This window comes from Amblyomma americanum, chromosome 11 (assembly GCF_052857255.1).
Source record: "Amblyomma americanum isolate KBUSLIRL-KWMA chromosome 11, ASM5285725v1, whole genome shotgun sequence".
NCBI lineage: Eukaryota > Metazoa > Arthropoda > Arachnida > Ixodida > Ixodidae > Amblyomma > Amblyomma americanum.
The window spans coordinates 101371761-101398687 of record NC_135507.1 but is presented as its reverse complement, the minus strand read 5'-3'; the positions used below and the strand labels follow the sequence as shown (position 1 = coordinate 101398687).

At 49.1% G+C, this 26927-nt stretch overlaps 1 protein-coding gene across 6 annotated transcripts in view; it reads left to right on the top strand.

Annotated features, from left to right (window-relative positions):
* LOC144111213 (latrophilin Cirl-like) overlaps positions 1–20431 on the top strand; it is a 378723-nt gene extending 358292 nt beyond the window's left edge. For 5 of the 6 annotated variants that reach the window (XM_077644425.1, XM_077644426.1, XM_077644424.1 and 2 more), the window contains 4 exons: positions 2404–2572; positions 3227–3406; positions 14455–14536; positions 15517–20431. In XM_077644425.1, coding sequence (XP_077500551.1) covers positions 2404–2572; positions 3227–3406; positions 14455–14536; positions 15517–16211 — 1126 coding nt within the window. In that variant the 3' untranslated portion in view covers positions 16212–20431. Of the gene's footprint in view, positions 1–2403; positions 2573–3226; positions 3447–14454; positions 14537–15516 lie in introns of all 6 variants that reach the window. The other variant, XM_077644428.1, reaches the window with a different exon arrangement.
* Positions 20432–26927: the final 6496 nt, after the last annotated feature.

Below are 26927 nucleotides of genomic sequence, written 5' to 3'. Positions count from 1 at the left end.
TAGCAATAAACGCCCGTTCGTGTCAGCCAGATTGTCGTTCCTTTGTTCTCTCAGAGCAAGGCCCGCCGTGGTCGGCTTGTGCTCGGTAGCGTACGCGATCACGGGGTGGGCTCCGGGCGGTTTTGAACTGTGCCAGCCGCCATTAAGCGGGCAAAGCGTATTAATCCGCCCTATTTCAACCCCACAACGTGCAAGGCCATTAGACGGTGGCCTCGTTTCGTTTTGTTTTTGGCCTGGGAAATGTGTCACCTGGTGGTCAGTCGATTTGAATGTATTGCTTTGCCGTTATGCTTTCTTCCCTGGATCTTGAGGCATTTTAGAAGGAAATATCATGATTTGATAGAACCTTTCGGGGAGCTTTGCTGGAGGTAGCTTGTAGGCACACTGCGGCTGCGAATCGGGGTCCGTGTTGCAGCGCAGAGCACGGCATCATACTTCCAGTTAGCGAGAAAGGAAGCGCGCACTCTTAGGGGGCAAACGGGGAGAAGCGATGAAGCAGGAAGCTGCCCGTCGTGAGCAGACGAGCGGCGTGGGAGGGGAAAGCGGGAGCACGCGGCGACAACGTTATTGATATCGGAGATAAGTCATGTGATGCCCATGTATAGAATGCGCAGTTGGCAAGAACCTTATCTGAGAGTTGTGCGGTTAAGGACGATGACACGAAGTACGCGCAGTCACCGCGTCGACCGTGCGCGTCGCCGTAAAAACGAAACTTCGCCCACACGCTAAACAATTTCGCGCCCTCAAGAGTGTAAATTCCAATTGTTCGGTGCTAAAAAAAGGGTGCAGAGATCAGCACCCTTAAGGAAAGGTGCACTTATTGACACTTTAGAGGATGTAATGGTTGCACCCTCATTAAAGGGTACTATTTTTCTATAACACCCCTACGAATGCATGTTGGAAGGGTGCTCCACATTGATCCACCCATGAAGCAAAAGCCTTGGACTGATGCGCGCCCTCTAAACTTTCATGCTGTGAACCCTTCCTGAAGGGTTCTGATCTCTGCACCCTTTTTAGCACCCAAAAGGGTGTTCGTCTGGGGACAGCTGATTTGCACCCTTAAGGGTGAGAATTTGTTTAGTGTGCAGTCGCCATACCGAGCGGCGACTTAGTCCTCCCGAACGTGGGTGGCTGTTCTCGGTGACATTTAAGCGAGTCGTTGTACTGCGAGGGGCCGTCGGAAAATTTCGCGTGATCGATGTCGCTGAAAAGTGCGTCACATAGCGATAAGCAGGCAAGTAGCGACAGGACCTTTTCGCGTGCAACAGCATCGTCAAGCTTTCCGAGGAACCGAAGCGAATTGCTGCCATTAGCGTGCGGCGACGGCGGCGCTGCGAACGTTGAGGGAGTCTGCCGAACTTTTATCGAAAAAAACGAAGGCCTTTACGATGAATTAAACTCGCGCGTATTAAATCGCGTTTCCTTTGGACGATGCGTCGAATCCTCGCGCTGCACGACGCGAGTACGCTGTCTCCGGCGAGGAATTTCTGACTGCTCGGCCGCTGCTCCGGTATGTGTTGATTGTTATTTATGAAACAGAGCTTCTGTTAGTGGAACATTACAGCATTCAAACTTTTTTTTTCGTTTCCTAAAGTTGAGGGCCGACCTGTACTACGCATCGGCCAGTATGCGGGTAAACTAGGCGTAGTGTTCTTTTGTCTACGCGTAATATTTGATTTTAACGTACATATTGATTGTAACGCGGCAGGCGCTTTTTCACTTATAGTTTCCGTAAAAAAAGAAAAAGAAAACTGGCGTTACGTTGGAGCAAATACGGTAATTTGCGGGTTCTTTCGAACGAGACTTTTACAAGCCTTCCTTATTACGTTCTCATATTCTTTCTCGTTCGCGGTGCCGAATGGAGATAAATACCTTCGTAGTTTTCGGAAGCAGACCTCGTAGTCCTTGCTCCGACAAGACAGGTCTGGTCAGGTTTGGTGCAAATAGAGCATTCCATAACGCTCCTACACAACTGCCAGTCATTCATACGAGGTTCTGTTCCTTTGCCTGGAGGAGCCTGCTTTCCGCTTATGTGTACTGCTATTGTAGTGCCCACACTGCCGCCGCGGTAGCTCAGTGGCTATGGCGTTCGGCTGCTGGCCCGAAAGACACGGGTTCGACCCCGGCCGCGGCGGTCCCATTTCGATGGGGGCGAATTTCCAAGAGGCCCGTGTACTGTGCGATGTCAGGGAACGTTAAAGAAACCCAGGTGGTCAAAATTTCCGGAGCCCTTCACTACGGCGTCCCTCGTAGCCTGAGTCGCTTGGGGCGTTAGAACCCCATAAACCAAACCAAACACGTTAGTCACGTGGTCGGCTTTGTCGTCAGCTACCACAGGCGCGACCAGTGGGCGGCGCATGGAGACTTACTCTGCCGTGCTCTCGGCGTCGCTTTGCTGTGCAGGTCTCTGAGCGCGCACTCGTTGCTCGTGCTGGTGGCCCTGTGCCTGGCCAGCTCGTTCGCCCAACTGCACGTGTCGCGAGGCTCGCTGGTGCACACAAGCCTGTTCTCCGTCCTCAACATCCTTCTGGGCCTCACCGTGCTCGTCTTCTGCTGCCTCAGGAACGACAAGGTGCGTTGTCGCCCATGCAGCTGCACTGTCGTGCTATGGCTAGATCTCTCTGAGCAGAAGTGCACTGCAGCTGCAGGTGGCTCAGATCACTGTGTCTTAGCTGACATTGCATATGTTATCCATTCCCAGCCTGAAATACAGAAATGCTTATGTTTATGTGTGTTTAATGTCTGTAGGTGCTCTAGCCATCGAGGTCGGCAGATTTTCGGAATATCTTCTTTACAGTTGGCTCATTTTGCACACCTCTGGGCATCTTTTTTGCATATAAATCGGTTGCATGTGCCATACGGGCCACAGTGCTCATGAGAGAAAGTGATGATAAGCAGATAAGACACGGGCACAGTTTTCACTATGGTCCTAGGACATATAACGTGGCCGTTGCTATGACATCGGTGCGAGCCACATGCATGTGCTGTAATCGTTGCTCAAAGCCAACAAAGGAGTAAGCCCGCCTAGTTGGTACATTCTTTTCATGGAAAAAGCGCAGCGGACGGGACCAAGAAAGGAAGACACACACACTTACACACATACTTTCTCTTAGATCGAGTTTAGTGATACCAAATGTTGTGCCACTGGCTTCTTGTTCAATGACTGCAGTCTCCCCAGCGTTTTATAGCCCATTTTCCTGCACTTTTCTCGGCGACTTGTTCGCAGGTGAAGCGTGCCCTGGGCCGACGAGTGCCGTGGGGCCGGCTGCCGAACTCCCGGCTGGGTGGGGCCAGCCCGGCCGGGGCAGGCGGCGGCCCCGGCCCGGGCGGCCAGGACCCGGCCGCGGCGGGGGGGCCCCACCCGGGCCTCTTCATGCACGCCAACGGCATGCTGGTGCCCTATAGTGTGCGTAACCACTCCCCCACTTCTACTTCTTTGTCGCCAGGTATTACGCTTGTTCCTTGGTTACACTTGTTCCTCCCTTCTCAGTTGCTAGTCGCCTTCTTTCATCTGCCCTCTTCTGTCTCTACTTCCCCTGTGCCCAACGCGAGATTAGGAGGAGAAGACTTCGAGATTGGCAGCTGTGATGTTTAGCTTTGATACAGGAGATGCTTTGCTTGGCCATCATGCCCCGTCACTCAGTTTTAGGGCGACAGCTGTTAAAGACCCTTTCCCTTGTTGTCTCGTCGTTGCTGAGGTGGTAGTGGGAGTAGTAGTGCATAACCAGTGGGTGGTTGGCACGTTAGGCACTCGGAGGGTGGTTACCGTGGAAGGAGGAGGAGGGTTACCGCGGCAAGAGGAGAGTATGGCGAAAGTGAGGAATGCGCAACCGGAGGGTGGTTACGACGGGAGGATGAGGGTGGGGTGAGGGCGGAGTAATCTGCAATCTGGGAGAGGTGGCCACGGGGACTGCCTGTAGTGTGGTTGCCGTGAAAGGAGGAGGGTACGGCGACAGCGCAGAAATGCGTAACTGTAGGGTGGTTGCCTCGGAAGAAGGAGGGTAGGGCGAGAACGGGGAATGTGCAGCGGGAGAGTGGCTGTCATGAGTATCGTCCGAGGAGTGGTTAACGCGGGAGGGGAAGGAAGAGTAAGGCAAAAATGGAGGAATGAGTGTAGCATGGTCCGTCTGCGGCGGCTGCTGCGAAACGCGCCGCCCGAGGTGAGGTTGTGACTGAACAGCTGTGACCGAACCTCGCATTACACAGTGGTAACCGTGCGATGAAATTTGTAGCGAAAGCTACTCTACGCTAGCCGGAGCGATTTCGCCCGTCTTGGCCATCTGCTCCTCCTACTGCGCAAGCGCGAATTTCGCCACAGGCTCGCGTGACGTCATCGCTGCGCCGCCTCACCTCCTTCCTTGCTGCGCGTTGAAGCCACGACTAGCTGTGCGCCTTACTGCGCATGCGCGTGGGGTCGAATTAATACGGGAGGAGATGCGCTCGGCCGTCAGCTGCAAGCCATGGAAGAAGGGAAGCCTTGCTCGTTGCGGCAGCTTTAGCTCCGTATACTAAGCGTAGCAGAACTGAGGCACCGCGAATTTTTCTCTTTTTTTCTTTAGAGAGTAAGGTCATTATGGGAGGCATTCCGCGGAGAAGCCGCGTGTTGCAGCCGTCACTCGTTTGCCTACAGCGAAGGGCGCTGCTGAGCCAAGCTCTGGGCGCCGCCACTGGGTGGCGCTGCGGGGGCTGGCAGCGAAGTGCGAGGGTCGGAGTGCGGGCGCCGACGGAGGCGAACCGAGAGGTTGAGGGCTAGGTTCGTACAGGCGAGGCAGTGAAGCGCTTCTTTTGAGGAGACTTCAGCTAGTCAGGGGTTGGTGGTGGTTCGAACAGAGCCCTGCGCTAGCGCCTTGAGTGCCAGTGGAGCACGCACTGGTCGCTCCATCACAGTGAACTCATATCTTCGAAAGGGTGGCGTGAACAGCTTGCATGCGTACGCGTACGGACGACGCGTACGCTACGCGAGCCATTAGAAACATTTAGCATACCGTGCTGCCGTTACCGCTGCCGGAGTACCGGCAGCCGCCCACCGCCAGTGCGCACGTGCTGACTGGACCTGATGCAGCAGGGGCGCGCACAGCTGCCGTGTGCCAAGGCGCCATCTGGCGCTCTCAAGACGATCTGCGCTTTGGTCGGTACCCCAGTAGTGTGTAGTCCGGTAGACGGCACGCTGAGCCGCTGCGGTGGCTCAGTGGCTTTGGCGTTGTGCCGCTGTGTCCAAGGTCGCGGTATCGAATTTCGGCTGCATTTCGATGGAAGCGAAATGTAAAAACAACTGTGTGCTGAGCAGTGAGCACATATTAGGAACCCTAGTAGGTGCAGATTAAGCTGCAGGCCTCCGCTGTTGCACCCCTCATAGCCCATGTGTCACTTCGGGACATTAATCCACGCATGCTGTCTGCCAATGGGAAGCAGTGAAGAAATGACATAATCGTGGCACCATAACATGGATATAAGGAATTGTCAATGCCAGGTGCAGTCTTCTTTTTCGTTTGCTCAGTTTAACGAGTTATACAGCCCTGAGTAAACTATTCATAATTATTTTCGAAATTCCAGAGCTATGCTAACTTGTTTAACTGAAACATACTGGAGATGGCGACAGGACAGGTGAAACAGCTAGCAGTTTTCTCTTCATTGTTTAGTGGCAGAGGACTGCTCCGCTGATAAACAACAGTAGAAATAAGTGAATGCATGAAGCTCCAATGTAGCATAAACAGACTGTTTTGGAAATATTATCAAGTACCATTTTTATTAACAGCTTTCATGTTTATCAGCCTTCAAGACAGTGTTCAGCACACATATATTGAATTACACTACAGTGTGTGCCCAGGGCCTAATCACATCCTGACTGGTAAAGCTTTATCAAGGTATGACATAACCAGCCTTGCCTCCACTGGAAAGCTTATATCCTTGTTTTAGTAATCGGATCTAGCCTACAGTGTTTGAATGCATTCTCATGGCTTGGTTATATAGGAATTAGTTACAGCAAAATACGACTTGAATGAACTGCAGACAACTCTGTGAAAATGTTCTTATACTTACTTAATGGTAAGTTTGGTGACATTAACAAAGCTTTCTTTTTATTGAAGTGAAGCATATTTAAGCAGGCTAAAGGTCCTAAATGCATTTATTTCACGATAATTTTAATAAAGACCACTTTTAATAAAGACCAGCAATGTTAGCCTGAGTTCTGTTTCGCCATTGCCAATGTTATAATCCGGGAAATTATTCAATGTTTTGTACTGTTTTTTTTTTTGGTGCAAATCGATGTTAGGCAAACATTTTCTTCTTCTACAGATGCATTAGCGTTTTCTGGCTGAAATTCTTATTGGACTTTCATCAGAAAATTTCCTTTGATGTCTTCCTGAGACAAAGTGAGGCAAGAGCACTAGCCAATATGTTTTGTTACTGTTAAACTGAAAGCCAGCTGCACAGCCATACCAAAATTAAAGAAGATATGGATACTCAAAGTTTTGCAAGTTAGAATATGGTGCCGTGAAGTTTGATTGTACAGCTTCAGAACTGCAATGTCCGAGGTGCCCTGTATGAAAATTCATTCATGTTTATAGTGCGCGTTAACATGGCAGCAGAACATTATTGCTTCCCAGAGTGTTTATTGAACTGCAAGTAGCACAATGCTCAAATTAATTAAAGAAGAGTTTACAGAAATTCACGAGATTCAATGGTTCAGTCAAGTTATATGCATTCGGATAGTAGTTCATTATATTGCAAAGCCAGATAGATATATGGCACTGAAGTATTCAGTGAATGGTGGGTGATGGATTTTGATTGTGTCTTGGGCACGGTATCCCGACTGCTAATTAATTGCGAGGGGCATAAATTTCCTTAAGCACAGCTATAAAAGCTTTCAGATGGCCAGGTTGCGAGGCTAGAAACTTGTGGCATTGTTTGTAACTATTTGTTGAAGTGTTAGTTCAAAACAGTTCCGCAAAAATCTGAGCAAACTATAAATCAATGTACATTTTCTTGTTGAACACGCAATGCGTGTGCCTTACATTCAATTTGAAGCTGTGATAGGGACTAGCTAACATATATCTGCGAGCACAAAAAAGTTGACCACCCCTGTCCTTGCTTCTTGTTCTTGCTTTCTCTTCACTTTCTTTTTAATTGCTTTTTGTGTGCATTCTTTGTTATTGTGGCTGCGTGTTACTGCTGTGTTGCTGCTGATTGCTACTTTGTGGAGTGCTGAATTAACTTGGTCTGACTTACTTGTTTGTTTTTTATTGAAAGAATTGTGTGCTCCCAGTACATAGAATAGTGCTGGCTATTTCATGCTATTGGTATTGTACAGTAAACACCTGACGGTAGTGCTTAAGGGCCCAAATTTTAACTTTTAAACAGGTAAAGACCATGGACTGTATACCGCAAATTGTATTCAGTTCTACGGCTCTACAGGCCTTTTGCAACTGCTTTAAAAATCTGCAGTAATCATTAGAGGTGTGTTTTTACGGGAGATGAAATGCAATGGTGCATGTCTTCCTAGTTGGCACAAAATATTTGTATTCTAGTTCTACTGAGGTGTTTTAGTTTTATATTTATAAACAGTTTTGCGCAAGAGACGATGAAGTGTCACTTTGAGGTGAAACCTAAGTGCGGAATGTGTAGTTTCACGATGTTCCAAACATCTGTGCATGCAATTTATCTAGTCCTATACATTGTAGGTTTTTTTAAAGGCATTTATATTATTTTATTTTTTTCAAATCTTACCATTTTCAATGGTATTTTTTATGTAAGGAGAGATTATGCTACAGAGTTGCACTGTCATTGCTTAGACTGTGTAAAATCGCGGATTTATGCATTTTCCGCAGAACTGTGCATTAGAAGTCATTTTGTCGTTTTTGATGCTATTGGGTATACTGACATAAGTAGGAGCGACTGTATGATGGGAAAATTACAACTTTATCATATCTGCGGGTGTATAACGTGACCAGCAAGGATGAGAACTCAGGAGCATTTTAAAATTATTCTTATTGTTACAATTATATTGCAATTGCAAACTGTTCAGGACAACCATAACCAAGTCCCCTCCCCTTGAGAAACGCATAAAGGAATGATAAATTACGGAAGCAACGGATACGTAGACGCTATTTCAGAGGCAGCGCATCAGATGCATGTGCCACAATGGTGTGAAGCCAAGCCCTTGATATTGTAATGCATGCTGCATCCTACGGAGTAGCAATCGCCTTACCACCACTATTCAGTTTTTCGAGCTGCCCAGTCCTGCGCCCGTTTGCCCGTTTTAGCTTTGCCTATTTCACTAAACTCCTTCAGTCCCCTGTCTACTTAAGCGACCTGCGTTGCCACCTTCTCCTTTGCACTTGCACGCAGCGCTCTTTGCCCAGAATTCACTAAAAAGGTGGCTTCTTTTTGCGGCTTTTAAGCCCTGTGGCGAAGGTCGCTTGAGCTACCTTGAAAAGCTCTCAAAAAGGAAAAAAAAAAGTAGTTCACATATGTTCATATCTTGATTCCGGATGTAATTGGAGTAGCATTCTGAAGCACGATTTGATGTCTCGCCGATTCTTTGTCCCCTGTTCGTGGCAATTAAAAATTTCTGTCACAGAAAGTTAAGGGCCTTAGCCATTGCACTAGTGACTAGCACACTAAACAGAGGCTGCGAAGTGCATTTATTTGAAGGAATGTGCCGCGTCTCGAGTATACTTACTACAATAATACTGGTGTTTCTTTAAAAAAGTTAGAAAAATAACTTTACCATCAGGAATGCATTCGGTTTTAGTTCATTGCTTCTGCCATCACGCAGTCACCATCACCTTTGATTGGAAACTGCGTATGTGTAAATGTGCTGACTATAGTAAGAATCAGTAAGGCAATACTGCAAATTTCGATGGAAAGCTCTCCATCATGCTGTAGGATAAGAACGCCCTGAAAAAGGGGGGTTGCACTTATCATTTTTTTTGTTTGCTTGGCTTTTGTTTATGGGGTTTAACGTTTCGAAGTGACTCAAGCTATGGGGACGCCGTTGTGGAGGGCTGCGGTAATTTCGATCACGTGATTTAACGTGAACTGACATCGCACAGTACATGGGCCTTAGCAATTCGTGTCCATTCAAATGCGATCGGGATCGAACCCGCATCTTTCGGGTCAGCAGCCGAGCACCATAACAACTGAGACACTGCGGCGGGCATATAGTATTTTTTAGTTCGAAAAATAATGGAAACAATGAATAAGTGCGCAAAAAGGACGGGACAAGAGAGAAGAATCACACGCTTGTCTCGGGTGATTCTCCTCTCTTGTCCCGTCCTTTTTGCGCAGTTATTCATTGTTTCCGTAATGTCGTACCAACTAGCCCCTCACCGCACTCTTCTTGAAAAATAAACCTGTAAGGAGCCATATGACAGTCCACATACGTCATACCCTGGGGTTTGCAATATACCCATAGCTCCCGAAACAAAACTCGGGTGATTGTCTGCAACGTATTTTAGTGTCCCCTGTTTTTTATTGTTTTTTTAGAAATCGGCACATTTTACTGCGGGAAGAAAATGAGTGTGTCTGTCGGAAGAACATGAGAGTATAAATTTCATTGGTGCTCAGACGACAAGCGGATTTTCGATCTGTTGCCTTTATTTCGAATTTCCCGCTCTAATCGGCCACATGTGACGTGCTTGTTATTGTCGAGCTCGGCGAAGGCGATATATATTGACAATTGGGCAGCTGTTCTCATTACTGGCGCTTGAAAGCGAGCAGAAAAAAAAAAAGGTCGTTAGAGACACTCACCTTTGAGGCACTTCCAGTAGTGGACTTGCTTCTGTTAGCTTCCCGTTTCCGGTCAGCACCGTCTTCTGATCACTTCCGGCCGTCGTCCCGCCTCCATCTGATATTACTACTACGCCGGAAGAAATCAAAAGGAGGGCGAGATAGACGACGGGAGAAAGAAGAGCAGTGGTGTACAGTAGTCGGTTGCAATAGCAGGACATCAAGTTCGTGTTGCTCTTTTTTCCTTGGGGTTGGCATTTTAGCTCAGTGTACGGTAACACCTCCTTAATTCGGATTTCTAAGTATCGGATATATATTGCCCGATTTAGCCGAATGCCGAACTGTCGAAGGCACTGATAAAAAAAAAATAACGGGTTCCTCATCAGCCTGCCTTTATTCCTTTAATCGTCCATTGTTTCGTGCGAGAAATTTCCTCGGGAACAACCTTTCCTTTAATGGCAAATTGCGCACTGCATGGACGCTGTCGGTTGAAACAGAACGTATGTCCTCTAGGACACTCAGGGAATTAATAGCCTCCCCACCAGAGCACACACAACCCGAAAAAAAAAAAAAAGACGACGTAGTGTGAAACTGTTACAGGCCCCAGGATTACGGGAAGAACGCTGACAACCCGGTTCGCTATGCCCACGCAAAGAAACCAAAGAACGAAATGGCGGAGCGCAGCATAAAACAAAAAGGATCCCATTGTACCTTCTCCACGACGAATACGAAGCCTTTGCATTTCGATTAGATAACAGCGCCACTCATTTCAGACTACTTAGCACCATGCACCCCACCACCCTCCATCGTCTCTCCGAATTAACCGAAGCGTGGCGAAATTTCTCGGCATTAACGAGAATTCCACGCTATAGAATAGCACGTGCATTGGAAAGTGCCGGACGGGGTATCCGAGTCATCCCTATTCCCTAATCAACGGCGGTCGAATGAACGAGGGTTTGCTGTAGCAAAATCCGCATCTTGGCCCCTTTTTCGCTCTTTTGGCGTTTGTTCAGCTACAAAAGAGACGTTTATTCCTATGGAATTTGAAGTTATAGGACATTTCCGTTCAATTATTGTTTCTCAGTAAAAATTGATTATTTGGCTCTTTCTGAGCGTGTCGACGTTTGTGCGCTAACAAAAGACGCCTTGTTTTGCTGCTCGGTTTCCCTCATTACTAATGGAGCTGTTTTTGACCGATCATTTTAACTCGGAGGTGGAGAGCGCTGCCAGAAGTTTCAGAGCTCAAAGTTGCAGCTCCGCACAAGCAGCCTTGTGCCGGAGTCCGGGCACGAACTCTAGAACAATTAAAGCCGCCAGATAGTGAGTGCACTTCCTTCCGAGCCGACGTGTCCGGACGGGCGGCAGACTTCACGCCCGCTGCCCGCCTAAACAAGCGCTAGCGGACAAAAAGAAACACCCGCAGTGTTACTACGCCGCAACAAAACAGAACGGAACAGACTCTGACGGAAAATGTGGCGCAGTTACACGGGGTGCCGGATATTCCGTCTGCCGCCGCTTCGGCATGGCGTCTGCTATAACTTGGTTTGCACCGCGCACGCGAGAGGCGGCGCTGCGAGCGCCGGTTGCGCCAATGAACGCCCTTTGTGCCGTGGAGAAGGGCTTTCACCGCCGGCCGCGCCCCCCGGGGACCAATCGGGGCCCCGGATTGCGGGCGACGCGCCGACCGTTCGGGCCCGGCGGCGAGCCACGCGAGGGTCGTCTGTAAAATATGGAGCGTCTGCTCTCCCGCGGAATGGCTTTGGGCGAGAAAATGGCTCTCAGGACGTCCGCTCCTTGCCGGAGCTGAGTAAAATAAGGGAGAGCGAGCAAGAAAATACACAAAAACGCGATTCTAAGGAGGCCTCCTCCTCCTCGTCTCTGGGCCTTAACTCCAAACTCAAACCGTATAACTGCGCGGCGAAGAGTCGGGTCTATTGCGTTAGCAAGTTCGCTTCATGCCATATTTTCCTTCCTGATGTCTTTTGCGGGGCCCCCTCCTTCCCCGTGCTATCGTGCGAAATTGCGAACTCACTACGAGCCCGGGCGACAGGGGAGACATTGCATATGGCGGCGATACGATTTGCAAGATTCAGCGGTGGCCGAAAACGCGGGGGAGGGGTGGGGGGGGGGGGGGGGGGGTAAACGGGGAGGAGAATCGTGGTCGGTGCTGTAAAAGTGGAGCCGAAGATATTTGTTTGGTTCGCGATGGGGCGGTGTCTTTTTGTTCTCGTCATTGGATACGGGGAGGAAATGGCTCTTCCTTTTATGACTAACATTTCTTTCATCACGTGGCGACTAGTTTGTCCCATGGTGTGTTTCTTTTTTTTTTTTTTCCCGCGTGTCGGGCGGTGTTAACGGCATTTTATTTTATAACATTGCGCTAGGCGATTTAATTTTTGTCATAACCACTCTTAAGTTTCTAAGCGAAAATTGTGCTCGTGTAATCGAGTGGCCTAATTGCACCTTGCAGTCATTTGCTTCCTTTCGTCCCTTTTGAGGCATTTTACCTCTCTCTGCTCAATATTTGCGCGAAAAGTCCCTCGACACTACTCCGTTTACGTCTTAGATTGTTCCGGCAGGTTTGAGTGATACTTTGCAATTAATGACACCATTTCTATATTCGACAGGACCACTGGAACGCGGCATTTTTCGCTGTAACTTATGAGGGCGCCCTCCACAATTCGATTTCCTGATCACTGTGAAGATGTGCTCATCTCTTTTCTGTTTTGCTTCAAACCAAGGACTCGGTCGCTAGCTATCAAGTGCAGCCACAACGTTGCATTGCTAGTTGTAACTGTAACTGTGGCTGTTTTCGCTTCAACCGTTTCGCAAGTGATCTGTTGAGACCATTTGTTTTTTTTTTTTTTATAGTAAATCCCTTCTACACTAGTTGTCGTTGAGAGCTGACATTCGCGTTAATCTTCCGCATACCTAAGTATGATTACTCATGAAACATTGCCGAGCGCATAACTTGTCTAACGGTCTTGTGAAAAAAGCAGCCTAGAATTTCAGGAACCTCATTTCTGTGACGAGATGCTGCGCAAGGTTTCAGCTCGTTGGCTGCAATGTTTTTGAGCAGGTCGCTGGAAATTTGGCCTCCTCTGCGCAGAACACAGCGGGTTGTTGGCGAAACATTTCTGCCGCGCAGCATGTCTCCACGTCGCTTGTTCGGCCCCGGTATTGCGAGAGCACGACGGATGGACAGATCCCATGTTGCGGCCATGTCGGGATATATGTGGGGCTCTGAATGAGGTCCTTTCGCAAGCACCGTTGTTGGCGGGCCGTTGTTCGTGTTCGAGAATCTGCCCTATTTTGAAGATATAGCGAGGAGGCAGGAGCGACGCCGGCTCAAAATAGAAAACGAAGGAGGGCAGATGCGAATTGCGACGCACGAAACAAAGCAACTCATCAGCGACACCGATCGACTTTCGCGGAGGGGGGTCCTGCGGTCCAGAAAGCCTGAAACTCCTGTGAAGGGGGGTTGCGGTCTCAGCTAAATAGAGGACGGCCGTAGTACGTCCCCGCGGAGAGCCGGGCTTTGTCCGAAAATTGGATTAGGCTTGCGACATGCGCACCTCGTATACGGAGACGTGAGTCGCGTGCGCTCTTTTGTAGCCGTGACGAAACAGACTCGGACGCCGGTTTCGAAATGGCCGCCGACTCGAGGCTCTCGGACGGGCCGCTCCGCTGTTTCTGCCTCTCCAGCTGCCTAGTGTCGGGATGTGGGTCGACGGTCGGCCGACGCCCGCGCCTCTTAACCGCCGCTCAACGGTGCAAGGCGTTGACGCGCTGGCGCGGGACCTTACAAATATGTGCTATAGACAGTCTATACACTCATTATAGTCTGTTGCCTTCCTATAGATATTTATTTTTGTCTATTCGTAGTCTATAGACTGTCTACGGACTAAAGTATTCTAAAGTCTACTAAAAGTGTATGGCCATAAATCTATGGATTGTCTGTAGACTGTCTATAGGATTTGTTTTGCCTATAGACTGTTCTGTAGGGTTTTTCTATATAGAGTTTATAGACTTTGCAGACAGAAGTCTATGGACAGCCTATATACTGTCTAAAGAACTTTCTGTAAGGGGGATCGGTTTGAAGGAATTGCTGTGAGATGGACCTTTGCTGTGAGATGGGCATCGTCGCTTGTTGCAACCTGAGACTGCCCCATTCACCTGCTGTCTAGGTGGCCGTGAGCTGTTTATTAGTCGACACCCGTTGTGAATAAGCTTTTCTGAAGGACCAGTTGATCAGGCATACTTGAACGTGAGAAACTGTGACACCAATAGTGGACGCGTACAGGACTGACGCTACAGTAGGAACTTCGGGAAGGGAGCCAGAAATGTTGTGAGCCTTTATCTCTGTGTCTCGTTTACGCTTTCACTGCGCGGAACACGTGATATGACATACCGAGATGGCCTCTATACCATATTCCGTGCTGTGCAAATACCGTGGACTGCTTTTGCTCCAACCTGTTTGCTGCTATGCTCCAAAATATTTCCAAGTCTTTGTACTGTTTAAACGCCAGCACTGCGGCAATAGGTAGGGTGAGTATGTACGCTTGTATTTGAAGCTCGCGTTCTTCGGCAACTCCACAAGTTTCTCGGCTCGTTAATACTGACCCGTGATTCGCGCTTTTAGCGATCGTGCCTGACCTAGACGGTTCTAACTCAACGTGGCTCTTGGCTCTGTTCTTCTTCCTCCTTTCCCTCGTCCCCGTGTAGTCTACCCCGCAATCCTGGAACTCTCTGAAGGAGCACGAGTCGTCCGAGGTCACACAAGACACAAGGAACCATGCCACACAAGGTAAGCGTTCGAGAATCTACGCTTCGAGAACCGTTGTTTTTTTATTTTTATAAGGGTGGAGGGGGGGTGCAGGTACGCATGCCAGCAGAGGCAGAGGATTCCACCCCGGCTACCGTTATTTCCAACTACGCTACGCCCGAGAACGCTACTTACGCTATTTATTGTTCAAGGTGTTTTTTGCGAAGCACATTACTCTCTAAATAGTTAATGGCGCCTACCTCGTTGTAGGGTGAGAAGAAATGCGGTTTGAAATGCGTTTTCTCGCTCCTTTTCTGCTGCTCACAAGTGTGCAGGTTTGCATCAAGTTGCACTCAGACGCAGAGCTATGCTGCATGATCGAAAATGACGCATTAAGTCCCGAGATAATTGCTACTTTAGCCAAATGTAATTTGGGATGGGGTACATAATGCTTTCCGTTTTTGGATAATTTTGCCTCTTGCTAGTGACTCTGTCTGTTCCTTAGTTTAACAAAATCCTTCCATGTAAGTGCTCATGCTCTTGGCAAGGCTTCTTTAAGACAAAGCGCCACTTTCTTCATTCATTTCTGTGGTACGCTGCCACTGCAGCGAGCTACCTTCGAGAGTGTCGTCCCGCAGATGTTAGTTTCGGGACTACTTGTACATCTGTCTTTATTAGCCAGTATGTCCTGTGGTTGACTGCAGTTATTAAATCTGGCTGTCTTCCATTCTTTCCTTTTTACGGGTATATTTTGCTTTGCCGTCATATATGCTCTCATTATAATATTTCTAAACTTCAAACGCAACGGCGACACAGCAGGAGCGGAGAGCGGACTAGTCGAAATTTTGGCCTTTAGAACGTGCTGCAGAAATTTAAGTCGCCCCTAACGTGCTCAGCCACTGCGAAAAGACCCACCAGTGTTCAGGATAGTGTAGCACGTGCAGCGAAATCGTACCGTGTAAAACTTGTAAGCAACCTGCCCCGCTCACTTCGCCCGCCTCGCTCTTTTGCCGTCCGCGCAGGTCTCCCATCTATAACCACGGTGACGAGCAACTACCCCTGTGAAGAGCACCCTCTGCGAAGCTGGATCTGCAATGCCTGGCCCCCACCGGCTGCAAGCCAGGGGCCCCCGCCGGACTGCCTACCTTACACGGCCGCGCAGTGGCCCCCTAACCACTACAACGCTCGAAGCAACGCCAGCGACGACGGGGCTTGGAAGCCTCCGGACCCCTACGCCCGCAACGACCACGTGTACGAGACCATCGACGAAGACGCCGCGGCCCCGCCGACCGCCCAACAGCACAACCATCCCCAGTCGGGCGACGGTTGGCGCACGCAACCGCACCAAGTGGGACGCCACGGTCCCAAGCAGGGTGGAAGCTACCGGTCCCTGGGCCGAGCAGCCATGCTGAACAACGTCGTGGCTCCTGTTCCAGACAGGACGATCCTGGGATCTCTAACGGCGGCTCTCACTTCGTCGCCCAGGGCTCGGCACCTGCCAATCATCGGGGACTCGTGCCTCAGGCAGCAGGTCGCCTACTCCGGCATCAAGAGTCCGTCGGACTCGGAGAGGTCTTCTAGTTCGCTCATGGACGAAGAGAGGACGGAGTCTTCGGCCACCCTGGCGTTGGAAGACAGGGGTCGTAGCGTCTGGTCCTCCGAAACGTTGCAGCACGGCTCGGACGCGTTTGTGCGTGAGGGAGTAGAACACTTTTAAATAACTTGGTCTAGGTTCGAGCGACGCTTTGCGACGACGGTTTCGCTCCTCGCTGCTGCGATTCCGCGACAGCTGTGGCCATGAAAGCGTCGTAACTGCTGACTCGGAAGTGTTGAAAGAACTTCGCGGCAGGTACTGTGAAAGCAGTCCGTCACGACTTCGCTCGGGAGCGCGGCCAGTCGTCGAAGTGGCGGTGTTGCGGTTTGCATTGGCCTAAAGGCTCCCAGCGGCCTCGAATGCCACCTGCGTGTTGTCACCACCGTCACCGGCGAAGTGTCGTTTGCGTTGTCGAAAACGTTGTCAGTGGACCAAATGTTAGTGCGTGTGTGTGTGTGTGTGCGGCAGTCCTCTTGTTGATCTTGGAAAGGACATTGGTGCGTGTGCAAATATTTATTGAAGAAGACTGAGGCAGGCGACGCGAGTCATTCACAACTTTTTACTTTGTGCGCTTGTGCCCGGAACCGCGATGGCGTGACAGAAAAAGCCGAGAAGTGGACTTGTGTTTGTGTTGTTGTGCATCCCGTGTTTCTTGCTGGCTTGTTAGGTGGGGCGCTGAACACGGAGAAAACCGCTGAACACTGCGATGTAGATGCACCTGCATATCAAAGACGATGCCACTACCCTTTTTGGTGTGCACAGTAGTGACAAACTGTTTTCAAGTGCGTGGATACTAGTGCTTGTCACCTCTACACCTGACACGCTTTTTCCTCGTGTTGGGACTGGTTTTCCTCATGCGTCGAGCATTACTGAAACAGCAGAGCCATCTATTTCATGATGTCAGGAGCTTATGTTGTCATGGAGGTATTGTCATGTGGGGTCTGCGCCCCGATTATTGCCATGCAGCGCATCCGCTGTGCTTCACTTATTACCAGGATTCTCGACGCATCTGGAAAAATGAGCTTATCCAGCACCACATGGGTAACACAAGCAGTGTGCATTTATCTGCACTTTCAGTTCGAGACTGGCATGATTTGGTGCTGGCCACAATCCCCTGTATCGGCCACAATCCCCAGCCACAATGCAGAAAGAAAGAACAGACTGTTCAAAGCACAGAACTTTGGCACTCGAAATTTTCAGGGCTTGCCCCACCAGAGCAATTATTTCCTCCATTAATCACTGTCCTGAGAGCGAAATAGCGTCAATAAATAATCTAAGCTTTGCGGCATGAATTCTATGGACATTCGACTGCACTGATAAAGTTTAAGCTATAAGTGTCATGGACAAAAATGATGAAGCATACTAGCGAAGTTTTTCCACATGCAGTATTGCAGGAGTTGCGCATTTCTTGCATTACCCAAGTGGCGTTGCCGACGTACTGTCTGCCGAGGTGTTGTAAAATGCCATATCAAAACTGTCAAGCCGATATTTACCACTGTTCACTGGGTCCTTCCTTTCTCCCCACTTGCAAAGGCAAGTAGAGCTCATCAGCGTCTTCTCGTCGTCACCACAGTGAAGATTACAACCGTCTGACTGACGCGCATAACGATTTCCATTTTTGTAAGTGTACCGGTAATAATAGCCGTAAGCTGTTTTTCTGAGTGTAGCACCAGACGTGTCGAGCCGCTATAAGAGAGAGACAGTGGTTACGCGAGCTTCTCGTGCGCGCCCACGTGTGTTCAAAGAACGCCGAGGAGATTAACTCGCATTGCAGTGTGTGTGATGTAGTTTCTGTAAACGGATTCTCGTGAATTTTCCCATGTTTTTTTTATGCTTAAATAACCTCGCGCACTGGAAATTTGGGTGGACGGCTATGAGATGGGCGTGATGGCTATGAGAATTATTGTGCGGCTAATTTCCGCGTCGTCATTGCTGATATGCACCTATAAGGTTTTAGCAGGAAAAAATTACGTTGTAGATGGGACATGAACAGTTGGTTTGCCAAGCAGCCATTCTGAAGTTTGATGGGAATGTACGCAATGTAGCTATCTATGTACCAGGTTAAGTACAGTTATTGGCCCGATGAAACTGAGGTTATGCTTGATCTAAATGGTCACATTTAAACTGGAGCGAAAGAAGATATTGAGCTGTACTGTAGTGCTCTGACAACACTTGCTCAATTTTTTTTTCGTGTCGTCGCCTACTTTACTCTGTAACTCGAGTCAGTGTCTAACTGGAAAATGCAGAGTGGCATACGAGGCAACACCGTGTGCTGTACTTAGCTCATCGGCTGGTGTGCGCGGAAAAAATTCGAGTTTGAGTTCATAAAAGCCAAATCATGCACCGGAGAAAGCAATGCTCATGCCGAGAACATCGTCTACGCCGCGTCCCTGTATGGTAAATCCGACGCTCCGCTCGCAGTCGCTAGTCAAATGTATGTACTCAGTTTTAAAACGCGAAAATAGGTTACGTGATTAATTCTCTAACATTCTGAACGCGCAGAACGCGCATCCTTCGCTGACAGTGTTGAGACGTCACCTTCAAGGAGCTTATTCGTCGGACGAGTCATTTTGGGTTCCGATGAATCCTTGTCTATACGTGTTCTTCGCCCCGGAAACATTTTGAATGTACGAGTCACAACTGCCCTGTATTAGCTGTACTGAATACTCGCATACTTCAATTTGTTACTTCTTTTCACCACTGCTTTCTCGCTATGAATCTCTTTATCCGGGTTCACTGAAACGTGAAAACGGTTTTGCAAGGACGTCTGTTAACCGCAGTTATGGGCAACTTCACCTGATGAGTTTTTACACAGCGATAGCCTCGCTAGTTTGTCCGATTTTACAAATATTTTGTTGCTCTTATCTGAACATATAAACTTCTTGGCAGATAAGCTTTTGGAACGTCTCTATGATGGCGTGTTTCGAATGTTCTGGCTTTGTTCTATAGCCTGAACACTGCACTTACTAAGGTAGCTTTGAAAAAATATGAGGCTGTACATAAGCGCGAGCTTCACAGCCGCTGGAAAAATGTCCCTTGTTTGTTGTTAATTTGTCTTGCATTTCGGTTAGGAAACGTACCGCACATTTAAGGCTGTCCGGATTCTAATAAATTTTTTTTCGTGTAAACAATCGTGAAAAATAGGCGTGAAAACAACCAGTTTGTCGCTGTCATTCAATTTACGTTTCTGTTAACTTCGTCCTTACTACATTCGGTTCAGATTAAAAATATACCTATTCTCTAACTACTCAAGCAAAACAGAACGCTACTTAAGTTGGACGAATACAGCCGCTGCTGCCATCGGACTTAACTTTTTACCAGGTGGCGCTCGGGACTGCTGCTCATGTATCTTAGGGAGGAAAAGCCTTCACACTGCCGCAGCGTTTACGAACCGAATTTACCTTCCTTTTCCGGTACAACAAAATCAAGACTGACAGCGTTTCGAATGATGTGCCATGAATGCTGGCCCTGCGTCTATGGGCACTGCCGTACGCACATGTGTTCATCGGCCACAGATTTTCTTTATGACAAGGACAACGCCTCTTGGGCTGACTGTGACATTTTTTTATTGTTGTGGCAAGATTGGCGACACGCGCTCCATCGTTGGTTTCGCCGAGTGTTAATAAAACAGTCTTTGCCGTGTAACCAAACAGAAGAAGTCTGAAGAGGTCAGAACTCGGCGTTCTTTTCATCGCCGTTATTATTTTCTTCACGTTCGTACAAAACAATTCTTTGTTTCTTGCAGTAGACGACAGTCCTGCGGGATTTCAAACCTTAAACTAATGCTGAGCTGTGCAGCAACTTAAATTTGATATGGTCGGGCACTTTCTTGAATATTGAAGCGACGACCTTGCTTTTAAAAATCTTTAACTTCTAACCTCATTCTGCCTCTTGTCTGGAAATTGTCCGTTCTGCTTGGTTACATTGGGTTGATAGCTAAGCTGTAATACGTGAATGCTCATCTATGTATGAGGGCATGTTCTATTTTATTTCTCAAAATGTTTTGACTTTCTGAACATTGACGTCACCGACACCTTAGTGCTTTGGCGTGCACAGTTTTTTTTTTATTTTTGACGACAAAAAAAGCAAGAAATTTCTTGTTATGAACTGTTTTTCCGCAGAGCTGGGGACGTCACCTGCGTTCATAGTGGTTATGTGTGCGCGCGTGCATGCCTGTGTGTACTTGTCAGTATCTCTTGTTACGCGGTGTGAGGTGTATTGTTGTTCTCAGCGGTGTGTAATTTTTCATTTTGTTTTCCTCTCGAATGTTACAATGGAACTGATTTACGAGTCGAGAAAAATGAATAAATAAAAGCGCAAAAAAAACTATTTGTGTACTTAAGAAAACAAACATTGGTTTCAGCGCTTTTTTTTTCTTTATCGCTCTACCCTCGCCGCAGTTCCACAGCGCGATGAATGCGGGGTTGCCGACACGGCGCAGCGATTTTAATACATTCTTGTGCGCAGCTGCGTGAAAGTAACTGCAGGCGGAGTTGCATGTGTGGCTGATTCATGGGACACAGATGTGATGACAACGGCATGGAGTTTACGTCGACGGCGAATGCTCGAGTGAGTCGTGCCTCTAAACAAGCTGTCCTATTTGCTCCCGCTAAGTCTGTCGGACAAAGAGTGCCCGCCGAGAACTCGAAGAACATAAAAAGAGCGTAGAGAAGAAGAAACAGCGTCGCCCCGCAAAACCCGCTGCTCACGCCACCGGGAAGCCTCATTCACTCGAGGCAGACTTCTACCCTTCGAGAGCAGGGAGCTGTGCGCACGTCACCAAAACGTCGTGCATACGGGGGCCGGGGCGGGTCAAGCCAGCACCCTCGGAGAAACCCGGGAGCGCCAGGCGCTAGCCTCCCCAGTGGGTGTAGGGAGCTTTCGCTAGGTCGCCCGGTGCAAACGATCTCTGCCTTCGCGGGCAGTCGGCCGGCGGTGCCGTCTGCGAAAGCGACCAAAGCGACGGAGTAGCGACAAGTTCCTCCTGCCTAGCCTTCTTTCCTGCGCGGCTCGCGTCGTCCGTCATCTTCCCAACGCGCTCGGGCGATGCGGCTGCATGCATACGAGCGGTGCGTTGTTAAGGCGCGCTCACACTAGCGGCAAGCTTCCCGCAGCGGCACAGCGTCAACGTCGACGCTGCCTCGCAGCTCCTCAGAATGACGCTCACACTGCGCGCGTTTTCTCGCTGCGGTTGTCTTGGAATGTGGAGAGAGGAGGCGCTGAGGGAGGACCCGAACGAGCAGAAAGAGAAGGGGATAGTCACGTGACACTAGAGAAGACTGGAAAGCGCACCCTTTTCTCGCGTCGTCGTCTTGATCGTCTGCTAGCTCCCCTCCCGTCGCCCTGGCAAAGCAGCCGCCGAGTGCCCGGCCGGCCGGCCGGCCGGCCGGACGCGCGCAGCCTCCGCCTCCGCCGACGGGGTCACTGAACTTGGACCGACGTCACGGTTCACGGTCGGCGCCCATTGGCTGTTCTCGTCAGCGGCACGGGAAAAATAAGTACCGGACCCATCGCTCTGCGGGACGGCACAGCAGGCTGTCTGCGGGAGAAAAACCGGCTTGTGCGGGAAGCGGCACGCGGAAAACGTCCTGCGTTGCGCGTTTTCCCGCTAATGTGAGCACGCCTTTAGACCTTGCACAGTGACGGTTTTGCCGTCGCGGACAGTGAACATTATTTTAAATGAGCTAGGCACTGACAAGAAGATAAACATGCCACTAGTGCACTCATAATTTAATTTGCGCGGTGTTTTGCCACAAACGGTCATGTCGGCGAAAGTGCCCAGCACGGCGGCCGATTTCGAAACCTGGCTTTTGGTGGCATGCTGTATCCGCCTCTACGTTGCTGTTGAAGCTATTTTCAAAGCAGTAGCTGCACGAGACGCTTCTGAATCGCGTGCAGCCTCGTGCGGTTACGGAATCGTAGAAGTAGTGAGCGTTTGTATAGCCGCACAGGTTGCACGCCTTACAGGAGCCAGCGTAGAAAACGGGACGAGAGAAGAGACAACAGGAGCTCTGCTAACGACTAGAGCTTTAATACAACCGAAGCAATAAAAAGGAAGCGTTGAAAACACATACAAAAACAAAGCTGACGACATCAGAGATCGGAACCAAACGCAGTTCTACGAGGTAGCTGTCATCTCGGCACAAGAACATGACTTCAGGTTGCAGTCACCTCGGACCAATCTCAAGTCGCAACAGGGAATTTGCAACATTCGGATCATAAGGAGTGTAGGACTATAGCCAACATAAAAAAGAATGCTACCAAGTTGTGCGATCATAAAGGTTTGACTAAACTGGCCTCAGCCACAACCTGTGCTTATCAGTATTTTTTTGCAGGGAAGACAAGGATGGCTGCCCGCTTATGGTCGTCGTCTCGCAACGATTCACACGGCAGCAAAACCGTCAACAACAAGCCTGCTGGATTATGCAAACAAGTCAACGGTTCTTATCACAAGAAGAAGGCCGTCTAAAGAAACAAGATACTCGTGCTCGATGCCAGGAGGGCGTAGTGCGTGACATCCCGATCTCGTGGGGTGTTATTCATGCAAGTCAGCCTGTTTGCATTCTAATAGACATAGCTGCAGCGCGAACAGAAATGTGTACGAAGGAACACTGAACAAGAAAGACCTGCGGAAAAAGAAAACATATTCTTCTGTTGAACCAAAACACAGGGAGAAGGCACATAACTGATAGAATTAGCAACACCCTGCCGCGTTTCTTGAAGATTCAGAAGCTAAACTCCGGCTCAAAAAGAACGCTTACAATAAATACTATGCAACTAACTAGATGCATGACAAGTAGAAGTGCCTTTATATAGAAGGCCGGAAGATGCGTTTCTCAGGACCAGCATAGGAACAATCAGCCCTGTTTCACCGGAAGCATTAATTTATTTATTAATAGCGAAAAGCGTTTTCGTTATTGCCACTACGTCGCCTTTGCAGACGTACACATTGCGAGGGAAATTCAGAGCGCAAGCAAAAAAAAAAGATCAAAGAGCAGCACCCGCAAGGCAGATTATAAACAAAACTTTGGCTGTCCAACATTAGCATAACTTGGGTGAGGAACGAACAAAAGCTAGCAAATATGCGTCAGTCTCAATTATCGCATATCTTAATTAAATTCGCATGTTTCTAACAGAGGAGGGCGAAAATGAACTCACGAGTTTCGCATATCCCAACGCAACACACGGCACGAATATCTAGCAGAGCGCACAGGAGAACACAGTGGACGCTGTTGCTTCTTGTTGCGTGGTTGAAAAATATTTCGGGGTGATCTCGAGCCGCAAGCACTACACACAACCGAGGTACACTAGCAGGGAACGCAATTCACACCACCCTGGTTAAGTCGTCGATAAGCTTTGTTTCCAGCATTCCCGGTGATTAACGCTGCCGATGCCAACCGAGGCGTGGGCGGACGCTAACGCGGGCGGGCTGTCTCAATCTCTTGACCGTCTCGTTCTTCCACTGCGCAGATATTAGTTGCCTGGAAGGTTAAGTACTCCTGTCCCCACCAGAGAGGCAGGTAATGCACCAGAGCACATATTCCACTTCATTCCTTCTCTTTCACAGCCACTCACTCACACACAACACCCCGCAACTTCCTTCGGCGCGGAATAAGCCTAATGCCTGTCGCTTGCTGTGATGAAGTTCGGGTCGAACTTTTCAAACACGTGTCCCGTAAAGATGAACTGGACACTTATAAGTCGAGGACAATAATCACATGCAGTTTCGGCGGACAACGCTTACCGGCACAAAGAGCACAAAATACGAGAGCTTGCGTAATGAAACGACTACGAGAGTTCGAGCCTGACAGCTCCAGGAAGAACATGACGGGCGGAAGCAGCTCCCATACCGGAAGTGGGCGCTGTACAATACAGTATGCTTCGGCGGTGCCGCAAACGCTTTCGGTACTTAGCGAAGCTTATCTAGGGGCTTTAGGGTGACCTTGCTGCAGGCTAAAGCCCCTCGCCTCGCCGCCACGGCGGCGCTTCCGACTGGGCGACATCATTCAACTCCTCCACCAACGTGTGGATCCCGCGCGGTCGTTCGCCTAAACATCGAGCATGGACAGACGGTGAGGCCAGGATAGGAGCAAACAAAAAAAGCAAAAATCAAGTGCGCCGCATCATTTCGGTATTATCACCTCGTCTTAAACAGCCCGTAAAAAAAAAAAACTGTCTTTAAAGGGGCTCTGAAATGGGCTCTCGATAAAGTTGCGCTGTGCCAAACAGTTTGATTTAAAAGATGTGGTGTCGGCGAAACTATAAAATTACAGACACATGTAATGGAAAGATAACTTATCTTGCCTTTTTAAGTATCTCGCTAAGAAAGCACGCACTGAGACGAAAGGAAACAAAGGAGTTTTTGCCATGCTACTCTTCGAACATGTCAGTTCTTGCTTTCGCTTTGGTCACCTGGCATGCGCCCTGGTGATCCCCGCAGTCGCTTTCGGCTGCGTAGACAACACCGGCGAGCGAAAATGCATAAATCCTGAACGCACGTGAGGGAGCATACACATTGTATCGTTCGCACAATCTCCGCCACTTTACATTTCGTATAAGCACGCTTTTATTCTTGCCAGGCACCTCTTTCTCAGCGTTCGCCAAAGAATGTCTATCGCGCACTCTCGCTGACAGCGGACGATATAAACCGGGCCTCGGCGCAACTGCTTCGCCGGTCCAGCAGATAAGAAGGCCGAGAAAACTAGCTCCATTCTCTGCGGGGCCCATCGGGCCACCTGGGAGACAAAAGGAGACTCGCACGTCGTCTGCGCCGTGTTTAGGACTCACTCCTTTTAAGAGAGCAGCGCCCTCTCCCTCCGCCGGCTTCGTGTTGTTGCTCTCGCTAGGAAGGCTGTTGTGCGCCGAGGCCCCATTGTCTGGGCCGGCCTCTCTTCGCCGGCGCGCGGCTCGTCTTCATTAATTAGCCTAACGAATCCGCGCGCCTGGCTAATTAACCGCTGACAAGAGCGAGATAGGACTACATGCTCTCGCCCCTCGCGCCACTTCCCCACTGCTCGGCGCAGTCCAGTGCTCTCCATTCATTGGGCGTGAGTTTGGTGGTTGGCGTAGGAGGATTCTCTGCACGCAGGCCGAAGCTCCTGTCTCTACTTCGGCACCGCCGATGGGATGGAAACACGCTCCCGGCAAAGGCCGGAAAAGGGCTTTGGCGCAAAACTGCGTGTGATGAAACTGACAGCGAAGCCATACTCAGCAGTGTGAAAAAGAAAGGGAAAGGAACGCAACGAAAACGAATAATTTATATTCGATTTGAACAAAGAACGAAGTGGACGACTTTGAGTTGCATTCTACTCTAGAGAAAATACATCATCATCGCCATCATCATCATCATCAGACTGACTACGCCCACTCCAGGGCAAAGGTCTCTCCACTGTCTCTCCAGCTAACCCTTTAAATCAGAGTTAGAGAGAACGTACACCCCCCGTCAGAAGTATGCAGCCCAAGGGGTTTGCCTGCGAGGCCTGTGGCGTGCCTCGTTATGCATCCTGAGCGACCGTAATCTCTCGAAAGAGCAATGGCTTCCATCCCTCCATCTTCCCAACCTTATGACTGCTAGATGTTCCAGAGAGCGCCGCTAAACAGCTTGGAAGCAAACTCCTTGGAATGTGCACTTTTGACGGGGGCTGTACGTAGTCCAGCCTTTGTCTGATCCCATCAAGTCGAAAGGAAAAATTTAATTACCTTGCTTGACTAACAAAGAACGACACGATGCGCCTGTGAGCTAAAAAGTGGCGCTTATATCGCAAGAGAGCTTCTGAGAACATCAAAATCAATTAGCGTGCAGGATGTGCGAAAGCCCCCCGTCATAGCTAATTTCTCCATTGAAGGGTTCGTATTAATGTGGACAGCGTATTCGTGTTTATTATGGGTACGAACAACGCCTCCAACTATGACGGAAGTCAACGGTCACCGAAACCAAGGAGCATAGCGAATGTTTTCTTTTTCAATTTATGGCGTTGAATATCTAGAAATTATTAGTGTAATTATTTTATGGCTTAAAGCTAATTAATAGGAAAGCAAGAGAAAAACAACCACATGCCGCTGCTGGGATCCAAACTCACGACCTCTGAAGTTCGAGTCTGGTGCTCTTCGTGAGTGAAGGTTTCCCTGGTTGGTGAAAGATTACCACAGACACAAAAATTTTAGAGCAATAGCTCTACTAACTGCGAATCTCGAGTTACGTACAGTTCGCTAGATGACCTTCGGACTTAGCGATTTCATGCCGGAGCATACTTTCTCTATGCAGTGGTGTCCCCAAATTTAGCCCTGGTCATTAACAACATTAGCCCACCCGCACCCCCACAATTTGTCCACCCCGACCCCCCAAAATTTGGCCACCATCGATTAGGACCAAAATCATATATCTAGGCTCACTTGACTATGGCCAATGGAACAGTGACCTCCAAACTTGTCCGCCCCCAATTTTAACCTTCTCGGATTTGGACCAAAATCGACGTCCAGGCTACTTTGACTATGGCGAACACGATGGTGACCTCCAAATTTGGCCTTGACTATTCCAGATTTGGCTCAGTCCAGAATTGTGACTTTCTCGGATTTGGACCGAAACCGATATCTAGGCTAGTTTTAACATGGTCAGTACGATAGCAACCTCCAAATTTGGCTTTGGCCAAATTTACCCCAACCCCTGTTCACAATTTGACCTGGAATTTAGATCAAAATCGATATCCAATCATTAACATGACTATGGGCAACACGATGGTGGCCGCCAAATTTGTCCCAGGCTAAAGGCGAGGACACATGTGCGAATAGAGCGCGATTCACTGCAGCGCGCCGTAGCGAACGGCATCGCAACGTCCGATT